The 23,045-nt window shown below is 41.6% G+C and overlaps 1 protein-coding gene across 2 annotated transcripts in view; it reads left to right on the forward strand.

The window, feature by feature from the left end:
- Positions 1-2,590: 2,590 nt before the first annotated feature.
- Positions 2,591-23,045, forward strand: part of LOC147733276 (galanin peptides-like) — a 244,358-nt gene continuing 223,903 nt past the window's right edge. The window contains exons 1-3 of one of the 2 annotated variants that reach the window (XM_086958945.1): positions 2,591-2,809; positions 3,398-3,478; positions 16,378-16,432. In XM_086958945.1, the coding sequence (XP_086815071.1) occupies positions 2,708-2,809; positions 3,398-3,478; positions 16,378-16,432 (238 nt within the window). In that variant the 5' untranslated portion in view covers positions 2,591-2,707. The remainder of the gene's footprint in view (positions 2,810-3,397; positions 3,479-16,377; positions 16,433-23,045) is intronic. The other variant, XM_086958944.1, reaches the window with a different exon arrangement.

The following is a 23,045-nucleotide window of genomic DNA, read 5'->3' on the forward strand; positions in this document are numbered from 1 at the left end:
ACAGACAATTTGGAGAGAAGTGATAAAGTCTTCATTTAGATGCAGTGTGGTCTCTTATTTTAGCTCTAGGACATACCAAATGCTTCTTGCTCCAGAATAATTGAAAATACTATAGCTCCAATTTCGAGTTAGGAGTAAATGTATGCAGAGGTTCTTAGTGGCTGGAATTAGCATGTTGTGCCTTTATCTCTGCACATACTCCTATTACGAGTTATCTACCACAGTGTATTGGATGAGAAGTTCACGTCAACGTCACTATCTCTCCTGTGGAGCAACAGGAATGGACCAAATCAGGAATTATGCAAAGACCACATTGACTTCATAGAGTCACAGTTTGTATCCACTCCTGTTGTTGTCAAAAGGCACAGTCACACAACTAAGATACCATTTGTATCAGGAGAGGTGTGACCACTACTGGATGGTGTGATGTGTGTGGATCTGCAGAGATTACAGAACTTTCCAACAATTAAATAGGAGGAAAACTTGATTTTGTCCAATGGTTGAGGCCTGCAGGGGATCTGTGGTGAGAAAACTTTGTGGGGCCCTTGCAAGTTACACCACGCTTATAAATGTAAAGTTTCTAGGTTTGGATTTTTCCCATGACCAAATTCTGCAGTGACCCACGTCGGCAAAATGAGCCAATTACTGAGAGTTTGAGGGGTCAGAGGGATCTTCCAATCGACGTCATCCCTCAGAGTGAATCAACTGTGTAAGGCGAACCGCGCTGAAACTTGTCCAATGCAGTTGGCTCCCAGTAATAAAAAGAATACTGCAGATTTGTAAACGTAACCTGGGGATCACTCGTGTTAATCATGCAGGCAATTCTGGGGACGGGTTCAAATGTTTCTATGAGCGCAAAGTGCACTTGAGTAGCGAAATATCTATAAAAAAAACCGCCAAAAACTATTTGTCTCCGGCTTGCTACGCATTTGTGCCCTTCTTGCACAAATAAATGAATGAAAGAATGAATGAATGTAGGAATGAACAGAGTGCAAAATTCACACCATGGGTGTGGGTGTTTGGTCACTGCTCTAACTGGAAGAAAGATGGACCGACCCGCTGCAGTAAAAAGCCAGGTTTTCAGCTGTTTGTGGAAAACGAGACAGGGGCTCTATGTGCGAGGAGTACATGCAATGCATTTTAGTATTTCAGCATTTAGTATTCTTAAGCAATTTAGGGGCAGATTTATGAGCCCCGTTCGCCACATTTTCACGCCATTGCCTCACTTTTGTGATGCAGCAGTGGCGTAAACCATGCGCCAGGTTGCGCCCTATTTACAACGTGACACAGCTAGGGAGATGTGTCACGTTGTAAACCCCTGCACAACATGAAACCTGCATCAGGTTTCATGTGGGCGTTCTGGCACAGGGGGCGGCGTTCCGGCGCAGGAACACCTCGGAAAAGTGCCTGATTTAAATCTACAGGATTTCAATCAGTCACTTTTCCGACGCCGCTGCATCAAAACCTTGCACCTGCTTGAAGCAGGCATAAGGCATGACGCACCATGTTGAGGATAGGCCAGGTTGGAACAGTGCTGGAGTTGCATTGCGCCCGCGACACAACTCCAGCAGTGCGCCAAACTTACGCCGGCAAATGCGACAAGCATCTGTTTATCCTTGTGCCATGATGCGCTGCATAGTGAATGCGGCTCATCTGTGGTGGCGCAAGGGTAAACTGTGTCACGCATCTCTCCTGGCGCATCCCTGCTGATTTGCAGAGATGTGGCAGGAAACGTAAATCTGCCCCCCCCCCCCCCCCCGCCCCCCCGTATTTCGTTGCTGGTTGCTGGTCAGAAGAAGGATCTCGGTCTTAAACGGACACATAAAGTGGTAAAGACAGTGCATTTCTTTCTTTCTAATCTAACACATTATCAAGTACCTAAACCCGCATGCATTGCATAAAGCTTTTTCTTTAACTTATTAGCTCCAGACATAGGAAAAGCTGAATAAGTGACGCACAGGAAGCAAGTAATAGTTGCTATTATATATTGAAATAAAGCAGCTTAAATATATAAAAGGTTCGTGGCAGATATACGTATCAAATGATGTAAAAGTGTGTTAATGAACGTCAGCACAAACATCTTTGACGAAATATTACGTTTGTAATCTGAGATAGGGGTCTGTTTTGATGCTATAGTAGACAAAGACAGCAGACATGTCAGCAAACCCAATGAGGGCAGACTAATAATAATTTCATGAGCGCACTCCGGTCTTTCTAAAACCCAGCATGCAAAGAATGGGCTATAAACAGATTTTTTTTGTCCTCCAATTCTCATACAAAATAACTCTCCGGCTGTGGAACATCAGGGAGGCGGGCGGAACGAGGGACTCTTGCTGGTAGTCAGAGCGTCCCCTGACCCGGGCCCTAATCACAAGTAATTACCCTGGCTGTTATCTATCTTCCACCTCCATATTGCTTCAAAGTACCTCTAACTGAATTGCTGTAATTTTTGCCCTTCCTAATGCAGTGACTTGCGGAGGGGAAATGATTGTGTGACGTCGGCCTCCCTAGCAGCTCCCCCGGGAGAGACAAGCCCTGGTCTTTTCACACCGGACAATAAATAGAGGGGAGGAGAAGGCTTCTCCCACAAAGAGATCGCCCAGGCTGCGCGCACTGCCCCGACTATGCAGTGAGGTCTGCTGTTACCATCTTTCAGAGGTTTTTATCTCGATATTCAAGGAGGTCTGCAGCCCCGTCACCGCCCTGCATGCCCAGAGCCTGCACGTGCAAGCAAGCGCGCCTGCTGCCCGCTGTCCAGAGGCCAGAAGAGCACCACTTCCTGAAGGACAGACCGTCACACCGTGCCAAGGTGACAAGCTCTGCCCTCACTTCTCTCTCCGTCACAGCCGCATCTCTCTTTTCAGCTTGGGTTGTCATGTTCCACACATTTTTGCTGCCTGCTACTCTGACTTTATAATGCACTCACTCTGCCCGCGATTCCTAAATTCATGGATGATGTAAACGATGCACATGTTTATGTTTACGCTCCCGATGATGTAAGGGATATTGTATACTGCATGCTGCTTGACCATGTTTTCTTTGCATAATTTTATCAAGGCCAGATAAAGGGGATGATGAAATAATGAAGCATGCAGCGTTTAATTAACACCCCAACTTTCTAATGAGTTGCCAGGCTAAATATGAATCGGGGATCAAAAAATAGCTATCCCTAGTCTGCCTCGAAGCTATGTTCCTCTCTACCTGAACTAGCTTAGGTTGGCGCCGACGCAGCAGTATTGTCATAGCTTAAAAAGGGGCGGAGGCATTTAGGAGGAATATATGTACTATCTTTTGGGACCGCCTGCTAGGTCATCGAATTCACTTTTATTTTTGACTCGGCAAAGTTCAGCAAACTTGCAGAGGGAAGACACTGTTGTTTTGTTTTTTTCTTTTCTAGATGCAAAGGTGTATAAGCATCATGTTCATCTCGCTAATTTTCTGTGCCAGCATCTCACAGACGTTTGGACTTGTGTTATCGGTAAGTTCTCTTCATTCATCAGACAAAGAATTATCGTGTGAAAACTGTGCGGGGGGAGGGTGGACTGGTGTTTCTGCGGCTCTTCATTTGTTAAAAATAAAAAATAAATATATGTAGAGGCCCAACGTTTTTCTTATGAGCCTGTGGCCACTACTGATGAAAACCGACATTAGCCCGAGTCACCAGTGTGGTAATCTTTTATGGCACTCTCCCAAAGACCCCTTTCTGCACAAATTCCCTCACTACCACCCTCTAAAAAGTGCCCCTCATCTCTCCCTATCCCCTCTGTCGCAAACATTTATTTTTTTATAGCGCAACTCATCCCACTGTAGGGTGTCAGTGCACTTTACATCATGCACACTTATTAAAGAGACAATGATTCACATGTGTATTCATCTATATAAAATGGCACATAAAGCAATTAGGATTACAGGTGGAGAAATCACGCATCCATACTAGAAGGCAGTACATTTTAAGAGTGTTTAGTCTGGAGAAGCACAACTCAGGATTTAAATATCACAGTGGTTGGGGTAGGTTTTACTAATAAGAATGCATTTCTACCCAAACAAACAATGTTTAGCAACATTATAATAATGAAAGACTGGGGGAAAACATAACATTCTAACCCTTACCATGCAGTTTGCATGCAGCTCTTTGATGACATTTCATTGGTACTGTGCTATATTAGGTTTGCAACATATGAACTGAAAGTAACAAAAGGATCTCTGTGTCAAAGGTAGTTGCCCACTGAGCTATCCAGATAAAATACATTTCTATACTATGCATGGTACACGTTCTTCGCAGGAGCATCTTAACCATCTGTGCTACTTTATGAGGAGTAAAAACTGCCACTAGACAAAACTCTGATCTCTCTCAGGCAAGAACATTAATCCCAAGCAATAGCTTCATATTTGTGTTGCTGTCTGCAAAGTGCTGGGCACATAAGGAACTCTGAAGCAGGTGCCTTTAAACCCATAAGTCATTTCTAAAGACAGCATTTCCCACCCTCAACCTCCCCTGCTCAGTGGCAGGTGTAGCTGCACGGGTCGCACTGCCTTAAAGCCGGCACCGCTGCTGACTACCAGAGCTACCCAGTCTTGATTCCTCCTCATGCCCTATTCTTCCACTAGCCTATCTCGTTATCTCAATTTTGCAAATTCTGTTTCAACCCTGCTTTCTCCCTTTCTGTCTTTCTTTTCCTCCTTCATGTTGCCAAACATGAGTTCTGAAGCCCACCCATGACACAAATTAAGCAGTGTCAGCTTCTGCATATTGTGTTGTTCATGTGATATGTATTTCTGCAAACCCATTAATCTTAGATATACGTCTAGATGTCTTAATAATAAGTATTTTTATCCAACGGGTGAAATAATAATAATAATGATAATTGGCCTTATGAAAGAAGCAGAGCAAGCCATATGTTGGAACCAAAGAATACACAAAAATGTATTAATCATAGGCCTACCTGAATAATTTTGTTATTAGGTTACACACCTAAGGGCACTTTTACTAACATTCCATGTAATGCTGGGCAGCAGGCATATTTTTCTGCTATGTTGTGTGAAAGGGAGAGAGAGCAAAAATTATCGATATTCACAAAGATATGGAGCATGTCTGCTCTCTTCTTGCATTAGCGCACTGTTTTTCCTTCCGAGTGCCATCACACACACCCTTGCAGCATAGTGCAAGGGTGCCTGCATTACGGGCAGGATTGTTTTTGTGCAGGAAGGGACACCTTCCAGCACAAAAAACAACCATCGAAGCATTTTCCTCTTCATATGTGTGATGCAGTGATGAATCAAACATAGAAAGAGGAATTAAGAAGAAGAAATAAAGATATTTTTCCTCGTTGCACCTCACTGGGGAAGACGTAACATTTTGACATATTCCCAGGTTTACTAGATTTAATCGCTCCAAAATCCATGGGTGGATGCATGGGAACACCCATGCTCCACCCATGGAATGTCTCCCAAGTTGAAATGTAACGTAACACAGTGCAAGCAGAAGCGTTGCATTACATTTACTTACCAAGCTACACAAGGCCACGCAAATTGCCCCTTGCGTGCCTTTATAAATATTACTGAAGCACTTACTTTGGAGATGCAAGGAACATGCAAATGCTTCATAGACCCAGCCTCAGACTCTTGCTAATACTGAAATCCATTTCACACAGGGGAACATGAGCAACAATATTGGTGGAATTGGACAGAGGTAGTTAGTTTCTAAGCATCCCAAGTGGACACCAAGTCCCTCTCTGGAACACTGACCACTAATGTTATCTGGAAGCTGCCTGATGAACTTTACCTTAGTTGATGCACTTTGATCTCAGGGCTGTAGAGTGCAGTACACTAAACTCCCCCCAATTTGGACGCACTCAATAATAAAGGGTTCCACAGAGTTCTTCGCTGTGTCTTTCAGTCAGTTGCAGGCACTGCTGGAAACAGCATCAGCCTTGAAAATGTAGAACAATTCCATGTTAGCCTCTCTTATCAGTACCCCCAAATAGGGACGGATGCATGTTTGTACTAGGTTTTGGGCTGAAGTGGAATGGTGTCTACAGTATATGTATGACCTGCAGCTGCTTAGAGTGCTTCTGTATGTAAAGTTGACAATGTGGCATTGTGTTTATACTGTTCATGCACCAAAATGTAAGGAGTACACTTATTACTACAAAAATGGATGTCTTCAATCTGGCTCAACAAAAAAAATGAATATGACCTTGTGTAAAGTAATCTGGTGCTCATATAAAGAGATCCAATGCCCGTGGGCAGAGATCGAGCTATATAAAAATGGAGGAAAAAATCAACCACATTTGCAGCAAAATCCATTTCTCAGTTTCAGAAAAGTAGCACGCCCTACGATTTTTTTGCAAGTTGAGACAGGTAGGGGTACTAATCCCAAGGCACTATGCCACCCTAAATAGGTATTTTTTTTAACTAGGAAGGCTAACCTATATGTGGGGCATACCGCTAGAGACCTAGAGGATACTGTTACATCAGCAGAAGTATAGTTTAATTATGTCCAAAAAATGACTTAACAGAAAAATAGTACAGTCAAAAGTAATGTAGACATGGGAATAATTCCGATCCTAAAATACTTTTGACTGAACCATCTTTCTTTCAAGCGAATTACAGGACATAATTAACTAACCTACTTTTTTGCAAACCATTAGGTAGAGCCTCCAAAAAAGTACATTTCCCATAAAAAACATTTAGCTGCCCCAAGAGCCAAAGTGAACAGGCTAGTCATGGAAGGAGTTAGTACACCTTTAATATGTAACAGCAGTGATATCTTTAACTGCTCTTTTTATTATTTGTCTGAAAATATCTTCTATCTGCTAATAGAGGGGTCCTGACAATAGTTGTGTGTGGTTATGTATTATCATGGTGAGCAAGACATGCAGAGAAATAAATCAAGATCAGATCAATACTATAATTTCAGTTGCATTAATGCTTACAGCAAGAAACTGCTTGCACAAGCTTTTCTTTTAGTCCAGATGGGTGTCCGTGCTTAATTTGTAAACTGAGTGCTGGTGCCAATAGCTCTGCTTGGCAGCCCAAGGCTGGTGAATCTAAATGTTGGCACGCTGAATACCATGGCTGTGTATTCGTAAATTCACCTCATGCCTCTTTCATCCACTGCCAGACACTCCCAGCCCCATTATCTCAGTCTCGCGGGTTCCTGCTTTCTCCCTATATGACTGTTTCTCTGTCCTTCTCTTCCTCAGTCTTCCTGCTTTATTTATTTTTCCCTTTCTGCGTAAATGTCTAATGTAGAAAAATACATACCAATCCCTAAAAAAACTGCTGATGAGCCCCACCACCAACTACCGGCTCTAATTAGGCACTGGACGGGATCTGGCTGAGGACAGTGGGAGTAACCATGTCCTCTGTGATGACACCCTTTTTAGGTTTGGTTTATTCTTAAGGTAGGAAAAAAACAAAATATGCTAGCTTAAGAAGCTGAATGTGAGTCAAGGGGACTGGTCCTTTGAGAACATCTGCTATGCACTATGTGTAGGATGTGAAATACTTACCACTTATTGTCACTTAACAACACATACATATGTATATATGCATAAGAAAGCATGAACCTCAATTGACTGCCATATGGAAAGATTTAGTGTGACAATCTCATTTCAGACCTTTATGGACACTCTCTTTAGTGCTGAACATTTCCCATGCAAGTCATTGATTTCAGGTGTGCTAGTCTAATTAGTTCAATAAAAGCAAAGCAAAACTACAACATCCAAAATACAACAGGCTATCACACAAAAGTACAGGCTAGGAACAATGTCTATAATGATCTAGAGGGAAGTGGTCATTTTAATCGGAAAGAATTGATACCACAGAAAACGTTGCAAGGATATGCAGGTTAATAAAATAAGGTACTAGGATGTTCAAGTTAATGGCTTTTCTTTGTCAATTTCATCCTCCTGTATAGGGTATTATCTTGTGTTAGCTGAATTACATTTTACAGTGATTAAATTAGTATGGTTTATTTATTTTTTATTTTTTTTAAAACAAAAAATAAATAAAAAATAAAAATAAAAATAAATAAACTACTGGTTTTAAATTAGAAAGAATAAAGCCTGTACCCACGTAGTAAATCAAAAGATAAAATAATAATAACATTAAAAAAGTGTCAGAAGTCTTCAGATTCGCCTGACTTTTTTGAGACAGAGCTTCAAATGAAGCTTATACTCTCAAGTCACGATTTTACTCCGACAGACTGGTTTTATGATGGAACCACGAATGCCATTACCATGTATGCCTTTACCATACTATTGGTGCAATGCATACAACTTCACCACTCATGTCTTTACCACAAAAACCTTTCCCACTCATATGCCTCTACCATGCAAACAAATGTTTTCATTGTAAAAGAATGCATGGCAAAGGCTAATGCCTGGAAAATATCTAAAAGGTAAATATACCCATATAAATATAAATATATATATTTATATCCTCCAAAACACAGTTCAGTTTCGCTGGAACCTTTGGCACATCTACGAAAAATCAGCCGTGATCAAGGTCTCAGGGAGACCGAACCGCGTTGGTTGTTTATTTAGCAGCACTCTGCCTGTAGAAATGCTGAACTGGAATAAAAAAGCTTGAAAACTTCCCCCGTGAGTGCGCTCCGTTCTTCTGAAAAGAGGGTTATGGGAATTTATATACAGTTATATAGATAGTTATATAGATATACAATATATATAATAGATATATATACACCACAGGTCTCCTGTACCAAAGGAAGATCAGGCCGGCAAGGAAACCAAAAATAATGCGCAGTTTAGACAGTTTTATCAAAATCACTTCAAGATGTAATCAACTCATTGGCGTGGATTTACAATAGATTTGCTCTGTAGCACATATTGTAAAGTGTCACAAAATGACAGATGAGTATTTACTTTTTTCTGAGCAAACAAAAGTAGTTTGAGCTTCTTTACATTGCTTTACGTCAAGGGGGCGTTTTTCGGAGCGTGCGTCGGCACATTGCAAATTTGTTGCATATATTGATCTACCAAATTCTTCACCTTTGCCTGTTTTCTGTGCTGTGGTTGTTTGAAACCTGTAGTTTGCTGATAGAATAGCTAGTTCTGTAGAAAAAAATCGCATAACTTATGCACAGTACTAGAGGAGAAGAGGCTCACCAGACAAACACAATCTTAGTTTAAAAGACAAAGGAACACAATCACTGTACATTTCTTAAGCATCGTCAATAAATTGTCAACATACTAGACAGGGCTATGTATATCTACTTATTCAATTCTTGCTCAGTCTCCTGGTTTTAAAGTCCCCAACTCCATGCAGGTAATGCCAAAAACATCTTCCCTTAACAGATTTGGTGCTTGGTCGCCACCACAAGAACATGTTCAATTCCTCTCAATGAGAACAGTGCTTGCCCTCCCTCCCTTGAAAGATAATGGTGCAAGCCCAATCACTCTTACATCCTTTTTCCTATAAAAGACTACAGGGTGGGTAATCATGAATGAGACAAACTCACCTTCATGTTACCTGAGGTGTCCCTTGCCGGCAAACAATTGCAAACGGAGCGCCCATGTCAACTCTTCTACACCCCAAAGACCTATGGGCTGAAGGCCATTCACCATTGGTAGCCTTTCATCAAGTGTCCTCACAATAAATGAAGCTGCTGTTTCAAAAGCTTTTCCATTCATGCTCTTTTGGAGGCACCCATTCTTTATAATAACTCTTCATAGAGTTAATAAACCGAGGAGATACCTACATTAAAGTCATGCTAGGTCAGAGTCTGCCATCACTTGATTAGATTCAGAACCAGCATTGTATCTAGCCAAATCTTTGTATGTCCTGCCAAATAGTGGATTCATTGGATTCAAACAAACACGACTGTGGCTACACTCCAGGGCCAGTTCTCTGTCAGCAGTAGAACATGTCAATAGCACCCCATGCCTGCTGCACCAAGACATGATTGTCAAAGGATTTTAGAGCTTCTTGGTGGTGTATTTGAGGACATGTAAATCTTCAAATAGTTGAATACCACAGTATCTTCCTTCATGCCATGATTTAGGCATATCTTTCAGTTTCAATTTAAAAAGAAGTGACTAGATTCCTTGAAAATACTTGCAATAAATACTACAAACCCTTCACATTTCAGGCCTGTTTCCAACTTGCCTTTAGTATCTAAAATTCTAGAAGTAGTTGCTATGCTACAGATGCACGTGCTTGTAGAGTGCAGTTAATCCTAACCTTTTATCCCGCTAGATTTGCCCAGCATGTGAGAGTGAGTCCTTTTGCCCTTTATAGACGCCCTGTACTGAGTGTCAGATGTGTGTGTGCCCTGATACTGCTAGACCTCTTTGAAGGTTTTTGCCATTGATCTTGAAGTCCTTTTGAACTGCAGAGCTTATTTATAAGTCCCTTGCGCCGCCGGTGCGTCACTTTTTGTGACATTCCGGTGGCACAGAAGCCTGCTTCATATTTCCCAGGCAGCACTAAGCCACTTTATTTGGCTCAATGGTGCCTTATAAATATTGTTCCTTTTAACACAGTTTTCCTGCGTTAAAGGGGGGTGCAATGAGTGTTGCTGGGGGAAGTTCCCAGCAACATCCATGGCTTTTTAACACTGCCTCAGATTTACAAGAAATCATAACTCTGAGACAGCCCCAAAACCATACGCCTCTCCAGGGGGTGGGAGGATGGGGGGGGGCGTAAGTGAGTCATAAGAAGGAGAAAAATCTGTATTTCTCCTCGTTTTTCTTCTTTATCTGTGTGCTGTTTCTGCAGCATACATCGAAAGAGGAAAAAGCCTCTTGTGATTGTTTTTGTTCAGAAAGATTTCCCTTCCCTTCCTGCACAGAAATAATCATCCTTGAATTCAGGTACCCTTGCACCATGGTACAAGGGTGCCTGCATTGGCACTGGGCAGCCCATTGTGTGCAGGCTCAGGGAAAATGGACAGTAACGCGTCATATTCCTGCCCTTTTTTTTACCGTAGGGCAGCGCAGCAGGAAGGCGTACAGCGCTGTCATAAAGCAAAAACGCATAAATGAGGCCCTGCATGTTTTGGTTGCTTGTTGACAGTTTATTTCCTACAATTCGTGTCCTCTTCCTCATGCTGTCATGTAGTGTTTGTCCTTTCACTCTTTCTGTTCATTGTTTATTTACATGGCTTAGCTTCTTAATTAGATTTGTAGCCATGATGTTACGTTCCCCTTAGGCTGGAAGGAGATCTGGGTTGTATTTAAATTCCAGATTTATATCATGTTTAATTACCTTTATAAAAGAATGCGATTTAATAGACTGGGATTTAGCACAATTAAAATGATAGCTGAGGGAGCCCCAGTCTTGCATTCACAGTTACAAAGACGCTTTGCTGGTTTTCGTGTGGTCACGATGGGCTGTTTTCACCTCGATATTTCTAGAAGAGTTTTCCATTTTGACTTTGCTACATGGGGCTGCATCAAACTTTACCATCATTTAATTGCAAGTGGTCTTTAGCAATATCTTATATTTGCATATGGCAGCCCTTCTTATCAGATGCGTTCACAATGTCAAAGATAAGGTTTCCTGTCTGACTATCCATTAAAGGACCCTCCTTCCCTCCCCCACAAATTTACAGCTACAATAATTCCCATTCCTTCAGTTCGTCAATGGAAATGTGTTATTTTTGCATGCAACAAAGGGAAAATGGGCCTATTGGTTCTTATAACTGAGCTCTTGAACTCCTTCTGTCTGTGATTCGAGGTGTGAGGACAGCCATAACTTTCACCATCTTGGCCACTACAGCAGCAATGATGTTGGGACGTTGAAATCCTGGTTTCCCGGGCTGGACCATCAGTGTTTTTTCGTTCCCAGTTGCCATTTTTAAGTCAATCGTGCAAACCAAGCAACCCAAATACCTAAATGCAAGCAAGGAATAATAGTAAAAGCAGGGCCGGCTCTAGGCTCATGGTGGCCCTGGGCAGGGAGCGTAGGTAGGGGGCCCGGAAGAGGGGGTCCGCGAGGGGCGGAGCGCGCTGGCCAGTAAAGAGGGGAGGGGGTCAGGGAGTTTAGAAGAGGAACAGAGCCGGAGGCCGCCCAATCCCTGCCAGGGGCCACCACGCAAATATGTATCCATCCTCAGAGGATTAACATATTAAGGATATATATTGGCGTGGTGGCCCCTGGGGTTTGGTGGCCCTGTGCAGGTGCACAGCTTGCACATGCCTTGAGCCGGCCCTGGTAAAAGGAGTGGCATTTCGGTGCCTCCTTCATAGGGAAGCCCCAGTCACGACTGCAAGGATAAGCTCCCTGTACTTTGCATCTGAAGGTGTTTCAGAAAATTGTTATTCATAAACGGATCATTTTCCTTTCCATTGTTTTATTGTTTTAAAGTTCATTTTCAAATCTTTGCACATTACCTTTTAAAATTTTTCCACGGGTTGCAATCTATTTCCTTTATTTTATGTCATTTTAGTCCTTCTATTTACTCATAAAATAAAACCAGGGCATGTCACAAATTGTACTCAGTGGTGCACCAGGCGCAGCTACAGCTGTCAGAAACACTAAGGGGCAGATTTACAACTTCTGGCGCATCTCTGCTAATCAGCAGGGATGCACCAGAACAGTTGCAACACGCCAAACCACCCTTGCGCCACCACTGATGCGCCACATTTACAATGCGGTGCACCGTGGCGCACAGATTGCCAGATGCGTGTCGCATCCCCCGACGAAAAGGTAGCGCTTTGCTGGAGTTGAGTCACAAGCTCAATGCAGATCCAGCAAGGCTCGGGGTGCCCCTATGCTTAACATGCTGCGTAATCCTTACGCCTGCTTCAAGAAGGCGCAGGGTTTTGAAGCAGCATGGCCGTAAAAGTGACTGAGTGAAATCTTGTAGATTCCACTCAGCCACTTTTCCGAGGCGTTCCTGCACAGGAACGCCTCCCCCCCACCCCCATGTGCCGGAACGCCCACGTGTGGCCCAGGACTTTACAACGTGACGCATCTCCCAGATGCGTCATTTAAATACCCCACAACATGGCGCTGGCTTTGCGCCGCCACTGCGTCACAAAAGTGACGCAACAGCGGCGCAAATGTGGTGTACGGGGCTTGTAAATCTGCCCATAACTGCACAACATCTAGGGGGAGGGGCCCAGCAATGTCAGCACTCAACACCTAACTGGCAAGTAAATCGTGTAATATATGCTTTCAATGATGTGGACTATGGGTTATGAACATTGGAATAACACAGGTTAAGTCTAAATGTTAAAATAAAGCCGCCTTGCACTGCTGGGTAGGATCACATATGTCTGGAATTGAATAGTATACATTCTCTGCAATATTTCACTATTTTCCCCAAAACACCTTTATAATTACGCATAGTGTCAGGCCAGCAAAACACAGCAGATGTTAGCGGATCGTCCATTATTATACTATAGGACCACCTGTTGAAACATCTGCTAACACGTGCTTGTCTGGTTCTCACAATCTCTGTCGAGAGGAGTGTCCAGTGAAATTCTCAACAGCAGGCACATATACGAAGAGGTTCATTGTCACTGCTCCTGGCTCCAGAAGATTGTTCCATGGGAAAAGCATGGAGGGACTCTATCAGGGATGAGGAATTACACAGCCTCAGCTCTTGTTAGTGAGTGCGGAGACTCCACAGCGTAGCCTACCTCCTGTGCAAAACTCAAACACAGGGGCTGTTGCTCAGCCTCTGCACCCAGTGCTTTAACATTGAGTCAAACACATCTTGGATGAGCCCTGAGCAGTCCTACCATCATGCTGTTGCTATGGGCTCGGAGGTCGGAACCTGCCTTAGGGTGCGCGCTTCCATTGCCATGCATGACTTGCATTGTTGCACATGGCCGGCACTACTGCATCAACGCAGAAGCTTCCATGCACCATTTTAAATAGAACTCATTCTCCAATGTAATTCAATGCGTATACGAAGCATGACGTAAATAAGTATAGAAATGCTCTAGTACACTTGTTAGATATTCTTTTTGAATACTTTTTTTGTATACATAAAATCTAAATACGGCTAAAGCAAGATTTTTTTAGAACATACCATCCGGCAAATTTAGACCATTTACGTACTTTTCTTGCTCATACTTTAAGTAAGCTTTTCTGTTTAGAACTGGACCATAAGATTGCTGACAAAATGCTAAGGCTGCAGACACAGTTAGAACTCTAGAAGTGCCTGTGCAAGTCTCACTTCTCATTGCAAGACCTGAGAGTGTAAAGCATTGCAGGGGCTGGGCAATGTAATTATCTTAATGGTCATTGCATTAAAGTAATCGCATTGCCCTGCTTCTGGCATTGATCACGAGGAAGCTCTCCCAGCAGGAGAGCCCGTGTGGTGGCACCTACGTGCGGGAATGCCAGGCTCATCGGGTAGTGTGGCATTCCGGGGGCCTGGGGGCTCACAAGATTCCTGCTGCGGATGTTGCTTCAGGAGCTCTGCATGGCGCCGGGCAATGTCATTACCTTCTTGTCATTACCAGGAGGCAGGTACATTGCCAAGCTCCTGACAGTTCTCCTGAAAGCTGATGGAACAGCCCAGAATTGCCTGTTCTGGTTTTCACTGGAATCTTTCACTCAAGGCTAATTCGGCATGTTGGAAGTCTTTGGTGCCTTACAGGTGCACTGACGCCTATGTACTAGCGGTAGGGTGTTAAAATATCGATTACAAAAATATAGCTGACATAAATATCGTTGCAAAAATATTGTTTACAAAAATATCGACACCCTATACCTTAAACAGGTAAGTACATAAATATCGACTCCAAAATATCGTTGTAATTAATATAGATGTAAAAAATATCGACTTTTTAAAATAATTAAAATTACATTAAATATTAAATAAATATAAGTACTATTAACAAAATACATTACATTACTTTTATTTTTTAACTATTTCAAAAAAATTTACTACACTTTTTAATTATAAACTTAATAAATGTGGACATATAAATTGATTTTACACATTACTTTATATAACAACAATAATACATACATATAATTAAAATACCCCTTTACCCAAAAACCCAAAACTGACCCTGAACCCTAAAAATACCCCTTTACCCAAAAACATTTTCACTAAAAAAATCCTGTACACACACCTAAAATTAATTAAAAAATTAACATAATTAATTACATAATTATTATTCAATTAACTAATTGAACTTAATTAACTATTATTTATTACACTATTTATATTCATTTAAAACATTAATTAATCTATTATTTCATTATATTTAAATACCCCTTTACCCAAAAACTGAAAACTGACCCTGAACCCAAAAAATACCCCTTTACCAAAGAACTGAAAACTGACCCTGAACCCTAAAAATACCCCTTTACCCAAAAACTGAAAACTGACCCTGAACCCTAAAAATACCCCTTTACCCAAAAACTGAAAACTGACCCTGAACCCTAAAAATACCCCTTTACCCAAAAACTGAAAACTGACCCTGAACCCTAAAAATACCCCTTTACCCAAAAACTGAAAACTGACCCTGAACCCTAAAAATACCCCTTTACCCAAAAACTGAAAACTGACCCTGAACCCAAAAAATACCCCTTTACCCAAAAACTGAAAACTGACCCTGAACCCTAAAAATACCCCTTTACCCAAAAACTGAAAACTGACCCTGAACCCTAAAAATACCCCTTTACCCAAAAACATTTTCACTAAAAAAATCCTGTACACACACCTAAAATTAATTTAAAAATTAACATAATTAATTACATAATTATTATTCAATTAACTAATTGAAATAATGAACTATTATTTATTACACTATTTATATTCATTTAAAACATTAATTAATGTATTATTTCATTATATTTAAATTACTTCCCACCCTACTCCCCTATAAACCCACAACCCGCTACGGAACTATTAATACTAAATTCAACTGAAAATACATTATTAAATAATAATATACTACTAAAAATACTACTTTGACTACAAATATTCATTAAAAACACTACAATACTTATAATTATTTAAAAAACGATATTATTGTAAACTATGTTTTTGTAAACGATATTTATTACAACTATATTAATGTTAACGATATTACTTACCTGTCTGTCGATATTCTGGTCAGACGATATTTTTGTCATCGATATTTCTTCCTGTAGATATTTTTGCAGCGATATTTAGGTTAGTCGATATTTTTACGACGATATTCCTGCTCTGTACCGTACTAGCAGGTGTTACTGTGTGTATGTGTTCGGATTGTGTGTATTGTGCGTGAGTGTGTGGTTTCACTTTTATGGTAATATCATTTTATGTGCAAATAAACACTTTGAAGTTCCAAAGCATGAAATGCCTAATCTTGTTCAGAGATGTGGCACCGTCCCTAGTACAGCGCGGGCATGGGACCTTTACTATTGGACACTGTCTAACTGACGCCATCTTTTTGTCAGGCAAAGGAAAAGAGAGGCTGGACGTTGAACAGTGCTGGCTATCTGCTAGGACCACGTAAGTGCACCTGAAATATTCTTGTTAAAAAATGCCTACTGTTCAGTAACCTGAATGCAGTGTTTCAAGCGGTCCTTATCAAATCACAATATGTTTTTAATTCTTTGAAAATATTAAACTGTTTGAAACTATTTTAAATGTATCAGATATATTTATTTTAAACATGATCAGAGCATCACTGCATGTGAAAAATTACATAAATAAAGGCTTTTAAAATCATGACATCACTTTAGTTTTTAATCTTATTTATTGTTATTTTATCGTATCCTATGTTCCCAATAATGTGCTGAACGTATTTGGGCTTAAGAACCTGCTTAGATATGAAGTAAGCTAAAATACACGACAGCAGCTTTTCCTCACAGGACATGGCTTCAAGTGATTTTCGGACCCACATAATACAGATCTTTTTGGATCCTGACTTCCTATTACAGATTGGGAGTAACAATCGTACCGGATTGTAATTGTGGACACCAGTGGCAGTTTTGGTCCTCCTGTATTGAGTGGCGAGTGGTGACAGACAATAGGCGCCACTGCCAATAATCCCCCCAAGCAGTACACACTGCCTGTCACTGCCAACCCTCTTCTGAGGCAGGGAGGCATTGTTTGCTTTGTGGCATACCCCACCTAATTGGGAGCTGTCCATTGTCACCGATTGTGCTGTATCATGTTGGTATCGAGGTGCTGGTGGAGGAAACTACACCACCCCTAAGCTTCGACCAGCCATTGCAGGTCTTAATAGTGGTCCTATTGTGAGGGGTATAGGAATATTTCAGGGGGACTCCATCCACCCAGCTGGTGAGAAGGGGAGGCACAAAGTTACCATGCACAGAGAGAGGGAAGGCAACCGTAATACGTCTCACCCCTCAGCAGTCTCCTTTATAACTCGGCCTCCAGAAACTGAAACTTACAGGTGCATAGACGGCTCATGTTTTTACCCATTCTAATGGAGGGAGATTAGTTTACATAATGTTCTTCCATTATGGTTTTCTCCTCCTGAGTGGAATAGTACACCACCCACTCTTGCGGTTCGTATGTGCCTTGCATGTACATGTCACATGCTTAGTGGGTGATTCTTTTCTAAAGAGAGCAGACTTGAGGAAACAGATAAGGAGGGTGCAATGCTTGCATCAGTCCATTAACATTTTTAATTATCATTGTTTGTTCAGTTCTTCAGTTACAAAACGTGTTAAATGCCAAAACAGATTCCAAAATAGAAGTTATCCAATGTGTATTACACTTAATATCAAAAGAGATCTGCATTGTTTTCCCCAGTCAAAGGAATTATATTAGCTTGCAAATTACAAAATTTGCAAGCAATGGGAATTCCAATTTAATTTAAAAACAAAGATCTGACTGAATGGTTTATTGTGTGAGAAGAACTCTATAATGGAATTTTAGAACCAGAATATGCAAGTCTCCTGTTGAACAGCATATGTCTCCCATCCAATTGGGAAATAATAAATGTTTTTTAACTGACAAGAAAATACTCAGGGGCAGATTTATGTTGCCTGACGCATCTCTGCAAATCGGCAGAGATGCGCCTGGAAAGATACGGCACGCAAGTTTATCCTTGTGCCACCCATGATGCGCCGCATTTAAAATGCGGCGCACCATGGCGCAGGAATAAACAGATGCATGTCGCATCTAGGGCGTGAAGTTGGTGCAGTGCTGAAGTTGTGTTGCGTGCGGCACGCAACTCCAGGACTATTCCGACTTGCCCTATCTCTAACGTGGTGCGTCAAGCCTTTGACGCATCAACATTGGGAAAGTGACTCAGTGAAATCTTGTAGATTTCACTGTGTCACTTTTCAGGGACATTCCTGCGAAGGAACGCCCCCTCTGCGTGGAAACGCCCACATGAAACCTGACGCAGGTTTCATGTGGCGCAGGACCTTACACCGTGACGCATCTCCATAGATGCATCACGATGTAAGTATGTCGCAACGTGGCGCAGGGTTTACACCGCCGCTGCGTCACAGAAGTGACGCAACGGCTGCGAAAAAGTGCTGCAAGTCCGACATAAATCTGCCCCTCAGTATGTAGTGTGAAACTGATGATTTCTTTTCCTGTGGTCAATATTTTTCGGAAGATTAAGATATACAATGAGGTTTTAAAAAACATGAGTCTGGAGACTATTGTACATAGCTAGGATGTACATGAAATAACGTAAGAAGGAGGGTAGGCAGAGATGATGTGAAAAAAAAGGTAGTTTATTCTTCAGATTAAAGTAGGTGTCTTTTGTTACAGGACTAATGGGATACAATGTAGTAGAAGTAGCAGTAGCCCCACCTGGAGAAGCATGCCAGCTGCTTCGCACATACACTCCAACTGACATTTCACTCAACCAGACACACAGGAACATTCTATGACATGACTCATTCATGGCTGAGCAGCAAGGCACAGAATACCAAGGAAGGACTAAATATAAAGAACAGCAGGATACCACACACCTTCCTCCTTTAATGAGATAGAGGATGGTAATGCTCAGCATAAAAACAAATAAGAAAAGCAAGAGGAAATACAGAGAGAAATTACACATGCACAACACACACTCTCCCCTATAGCAAAAGGAAATAAATGCGCTCCAAAGGATGCAACACATAAGTCCTAGGAAAGAATGGTGCAAGATAGAAGCAGGCAGCAACACACACCCATCTCCTTACACAAATAGAAAAAAAAGTGCTCCAAAGGATGCGACAGACATTTCCAAGTAATCGATGTTGCAGAACCAGGGTGCCAAAGATTCACCCAGTAAACAGTAAATATATCATACATTTGGGAACAAATACCCATCAAAAGTAAATGCAACAAGGTAGGAACATACCCCCACAAAATGGTTTGAGCCCAAAAACATGACTGATCACGAGAAAATGCAAGTAAGAATTGCACAACCAACCGCATTTAAAAAAAAACTCACTTTAACATTTGGAGTACCAAAAAGGCCCACTCAATATGGTTTGAGCATTCAAGTAAAGTAAAGGGAAGCCCACCACCAATAAGAAAAGTTTTGATCTCAACACAAAAATGCCCACCACCTGTAAACACATGCAAAGTTAGGGGCGCAATGTGCCCCATCAGAAAGAGTTAGAGCTCAATATCACGCTAACCACTAGTCAATCCAAGTAAAGATTGGGGTCAAGATATGTTCCATCACAAAAAGTTTGAGCTCAAAGTAAATTCCAGTAAAAAATGTGGTCAAAACATTCGCCCATCAAAAATGGTAAGAGCACAACAATATACTCATCAGCTTAAAATTCAACAACAGAATTTGTGATAGCTAAACACCCCCTCCAAAATGTTCGAGTTTAAATCTGATTTAGCTCAAAAACTCCCAACATCACCAGTACACAAAGTAAATAGGGTAACAAACACTGCCCCATCACCAGCAACGGAATGAATAATTTAGGATGCAACAACCCAAAACCCTGCACTATTAAAAGAATGTAAAGTATGAGTGAAGTAGCCTTCCAGTAACAATTGTATAAAGTACCCATTGTATAGATCAGCATCTATACAAGGCCACAATAAGGTAGGTAAGCAAAATAAAAGTCAAGCTAATCCATGCATCCTATCCCCAAGTGCAAACAAACAAATGCAGGAACAAATTCAGCGTGGTCATACTCAATGACACTTTATAAATTTAGTATGGCAAAACCACTTACGAAACATAAAACATACTTAATTCGATTTTTAAAATGAAGATTGAACAAATAATTGAATGCAATCAATGAACCATGCAGAAAAAGTAAGAGAAATGACACTGGTACCTGAACCTGGTACCCGAGTATAATACAGCTAGTTGCTGACTTCCTCCAAAAGCACACCCATGACACTTCACAAGTAGCCAATCCTTTGCAAAACATCCCATGAGATTCCCGCAGTCCTGCGCAGGAGAAGCAATTGACCGCCCGATTCATGAACCGAAATTGCGCTCGCAGAATCCGGCCCTTTGCGAGAGCGATTTTTGCATTTGGGATTCAGCATCCCAAATACAAAAATCGTTAATTGCGATATCGCAAATGTGCGAGGAATTACATTTAAGGAATCTCTATTAGAGATTCCTTAAATGCAATTCAACATCCAATTTAAATTTGCGAATTCGCAATTTCTTGCTGCAATTTACCGCGAGGTCAGACCTTGCGGTAAATTGCGAAAACTCAGAAAAATGCATTTAAATGCATTTTTCTGAGTTGCATGTTACACACACACATGTCCTTTGGACATGTGTGTGTGCAACACCTGTGTGAAATTTCATTTGAGGGGTGCTACAGGGTGTCCTGTGGACACCCCTGGCACCCTTCAAATCGCAATCTTATTTGCGATTAGCTAATTGCTAATCGTAAATAAGGAATACTCCTTATTCATTCCTATGGGCCTTTTTGCCCATAGGAATGAATGGCGAGTTATTCCTTATTTGCGATTAGCAATTTGCTAATCGCAAATAAGGAATCAGTAGGATTCGCATTTTATTATGCGATTCCTACATGATTACCGTTTTGCGAGTCCTTAATAGCGAATCGCTATGATTCGCTATTAGGGGCTCGCAAAACGGCCCGTTGATGAATCAGGCTGCAAGTCTCATAGTCAAAATCCCTGGTGCGCATCAGCGTGCAAGGACTCAATGCACTTCTGCCCACACCAATTTTCTTTGCACACGCGGCCGGTCTTCGCCGCCAAGTTCAAGAGTAGGAGGCCAATGGTCCATAGCTAGGCACCGTAGCATCCGTAAAATGGTCCCAGCCTTTGTTCACTGGCAAAATAGCCGCAGCGCACCTCAGACTCACCAATTAACCGACTTCAAAACGTTTTTCAAGGCTCCGCTCTACAACCACTGCACACAGAAAGGTCGTTCACTTGATCTTGTGCGTGCCAGCACGGAAGCTGGTTAACCTCCATTAATTCTGTGTAGCTGCAAATGTAAGAAGAACGTCGAGCTCACTAAGGAATCATACATAACATCTCCCAATTGAATAAAATTGTTACAAGTGCACCGTAATATGTAATTTTCTACAGGAGGTGGGAGTTGTAGCGATCTCCCTACGATGACGTAAAGCATCGAGGAATTCACGATGACTTTAAATGTCACACTAAGAAGCAAACAGGTGAGGCAGATTTTTATCAAAAGACTCGGGCTGCGAATGCGCTGCCTTCAGCAGATCACAGGTCAAAGGTTCCTGAAACAATTTCAACAACACTGTTATAGTACATCCACATGTGCACTGTTAAGTAGTGTTTCTTCTCGTACTGCAGGCAGAAAGCAGGTAGAAGGTCCTAGTAATCCACCACTCACACTTGTTAAAGTACAATAGGCAGCCCCGTGTTTCTAATGGACACTGTGCTTGTAGAAACACACTCTTCAGTTTCTAAGAAGAAGCAGGTGACACACACCAAACTGCAGGATGAAGCACACTAGGTCCAAAGTAGTCGCTATCAGCTCGCTGTAAAAGTTGATAGAAGGAACTGCAGGCTCAATTAGAAACAGTACTGCCAGTACAAGTTCTCGCTGGAGCCAAAGCAATATTAGCTCAGCAGCGCCTATTTAAATGCCTGTGGCTAAGGCTGCATGATGGAAATAGACACCAATGGTGATACCAGGTGCATTTCCTCTTAGTTGGCTTAAAAAAGGCTCTCCTAAAAGTACTCTTAACTTAATGTCTGTCCTCCCCTGTTGCAGCAATCATGACTCCTTTTAAGTTTCAGAAGTGGCCTTTTCTCCATAGTAGATTCGTTTTGCACTCGTCGCCAGTGAAATATCGTATGAACGAGGGTAGGCAGAGATGATGGTGAATCCAAAATGTACTTTATACTTCAGATTAAAGTAGGCATCTTAGGTTACAGGAATAGTAAGTTACAATGTAGTAGACGTTGCAGCAACCCAACTGGGTGCATCCCAGCTGCTCAGCCCACACTGTCCAACTGACATTTCACTCAACCAGACACACCGGAATATTCTGTGACATGGCTCATACAATGGCTGAGCAGCAGGACACAGAACACAAAGGAAGAACTAAATATCAAGAAGAGCAGGATACCACAGTACGTCAACATCTTTACGCTGTGTAACCACTTACTTGTGGGCAAATATCACAACCAAAACGTAAAATACAGTGACCATACTAACAATAACTAACTGATACACTTACTCTACTCAAGAAGGGAGTCTTTCGAGTCGGTCAGGGTGGGTATTGTGCCCATAAAATACACACTAACACATCTCTTATTCTTACCAGCCTTCAAAGTCTACTTATCAATATTTCCTAGTCGTACAAATATTATCCCTCGGAATAATTGAAGCTGGCCACACAAGTCATGCTCATCATTTGCGAAACATTAGGGGCTTATTTATAAACCCCTTGAACTGCCGGTAGATCATTTTTTCCCATATTAAAAATGACACACTGGTAGCGCAAAAGGCTTGTAAATAAGCCCCTAAGAGAATGCAGCATCATGCATGCAGTTGGCAATAAATCTCTATACTGTGCCTTAGGAATTCAACTATCACTTACAGAGCACAAACCACCAAAACATCTCACCACTAAGATAGACAGTAAATACACTACTAAATTGAGTATAGAAAGTAAAATATCCTATATAGGTTCATGATCATAACCTA

Source organism: Lissotriton vulgaris, chromosome 2_1, assembly GCF_964263255.1.
Source record: "Lissotriton vulgaris chromosome 2_1, aLisVul1.2, whole genome shotgun sequence".
Taxonomy (NCBI): Eukaryota; Metazoa; Chordata; class Amphibia; order Caudata; family Salamandridae; genus Lissotriton; species Lissotriton vulgaris.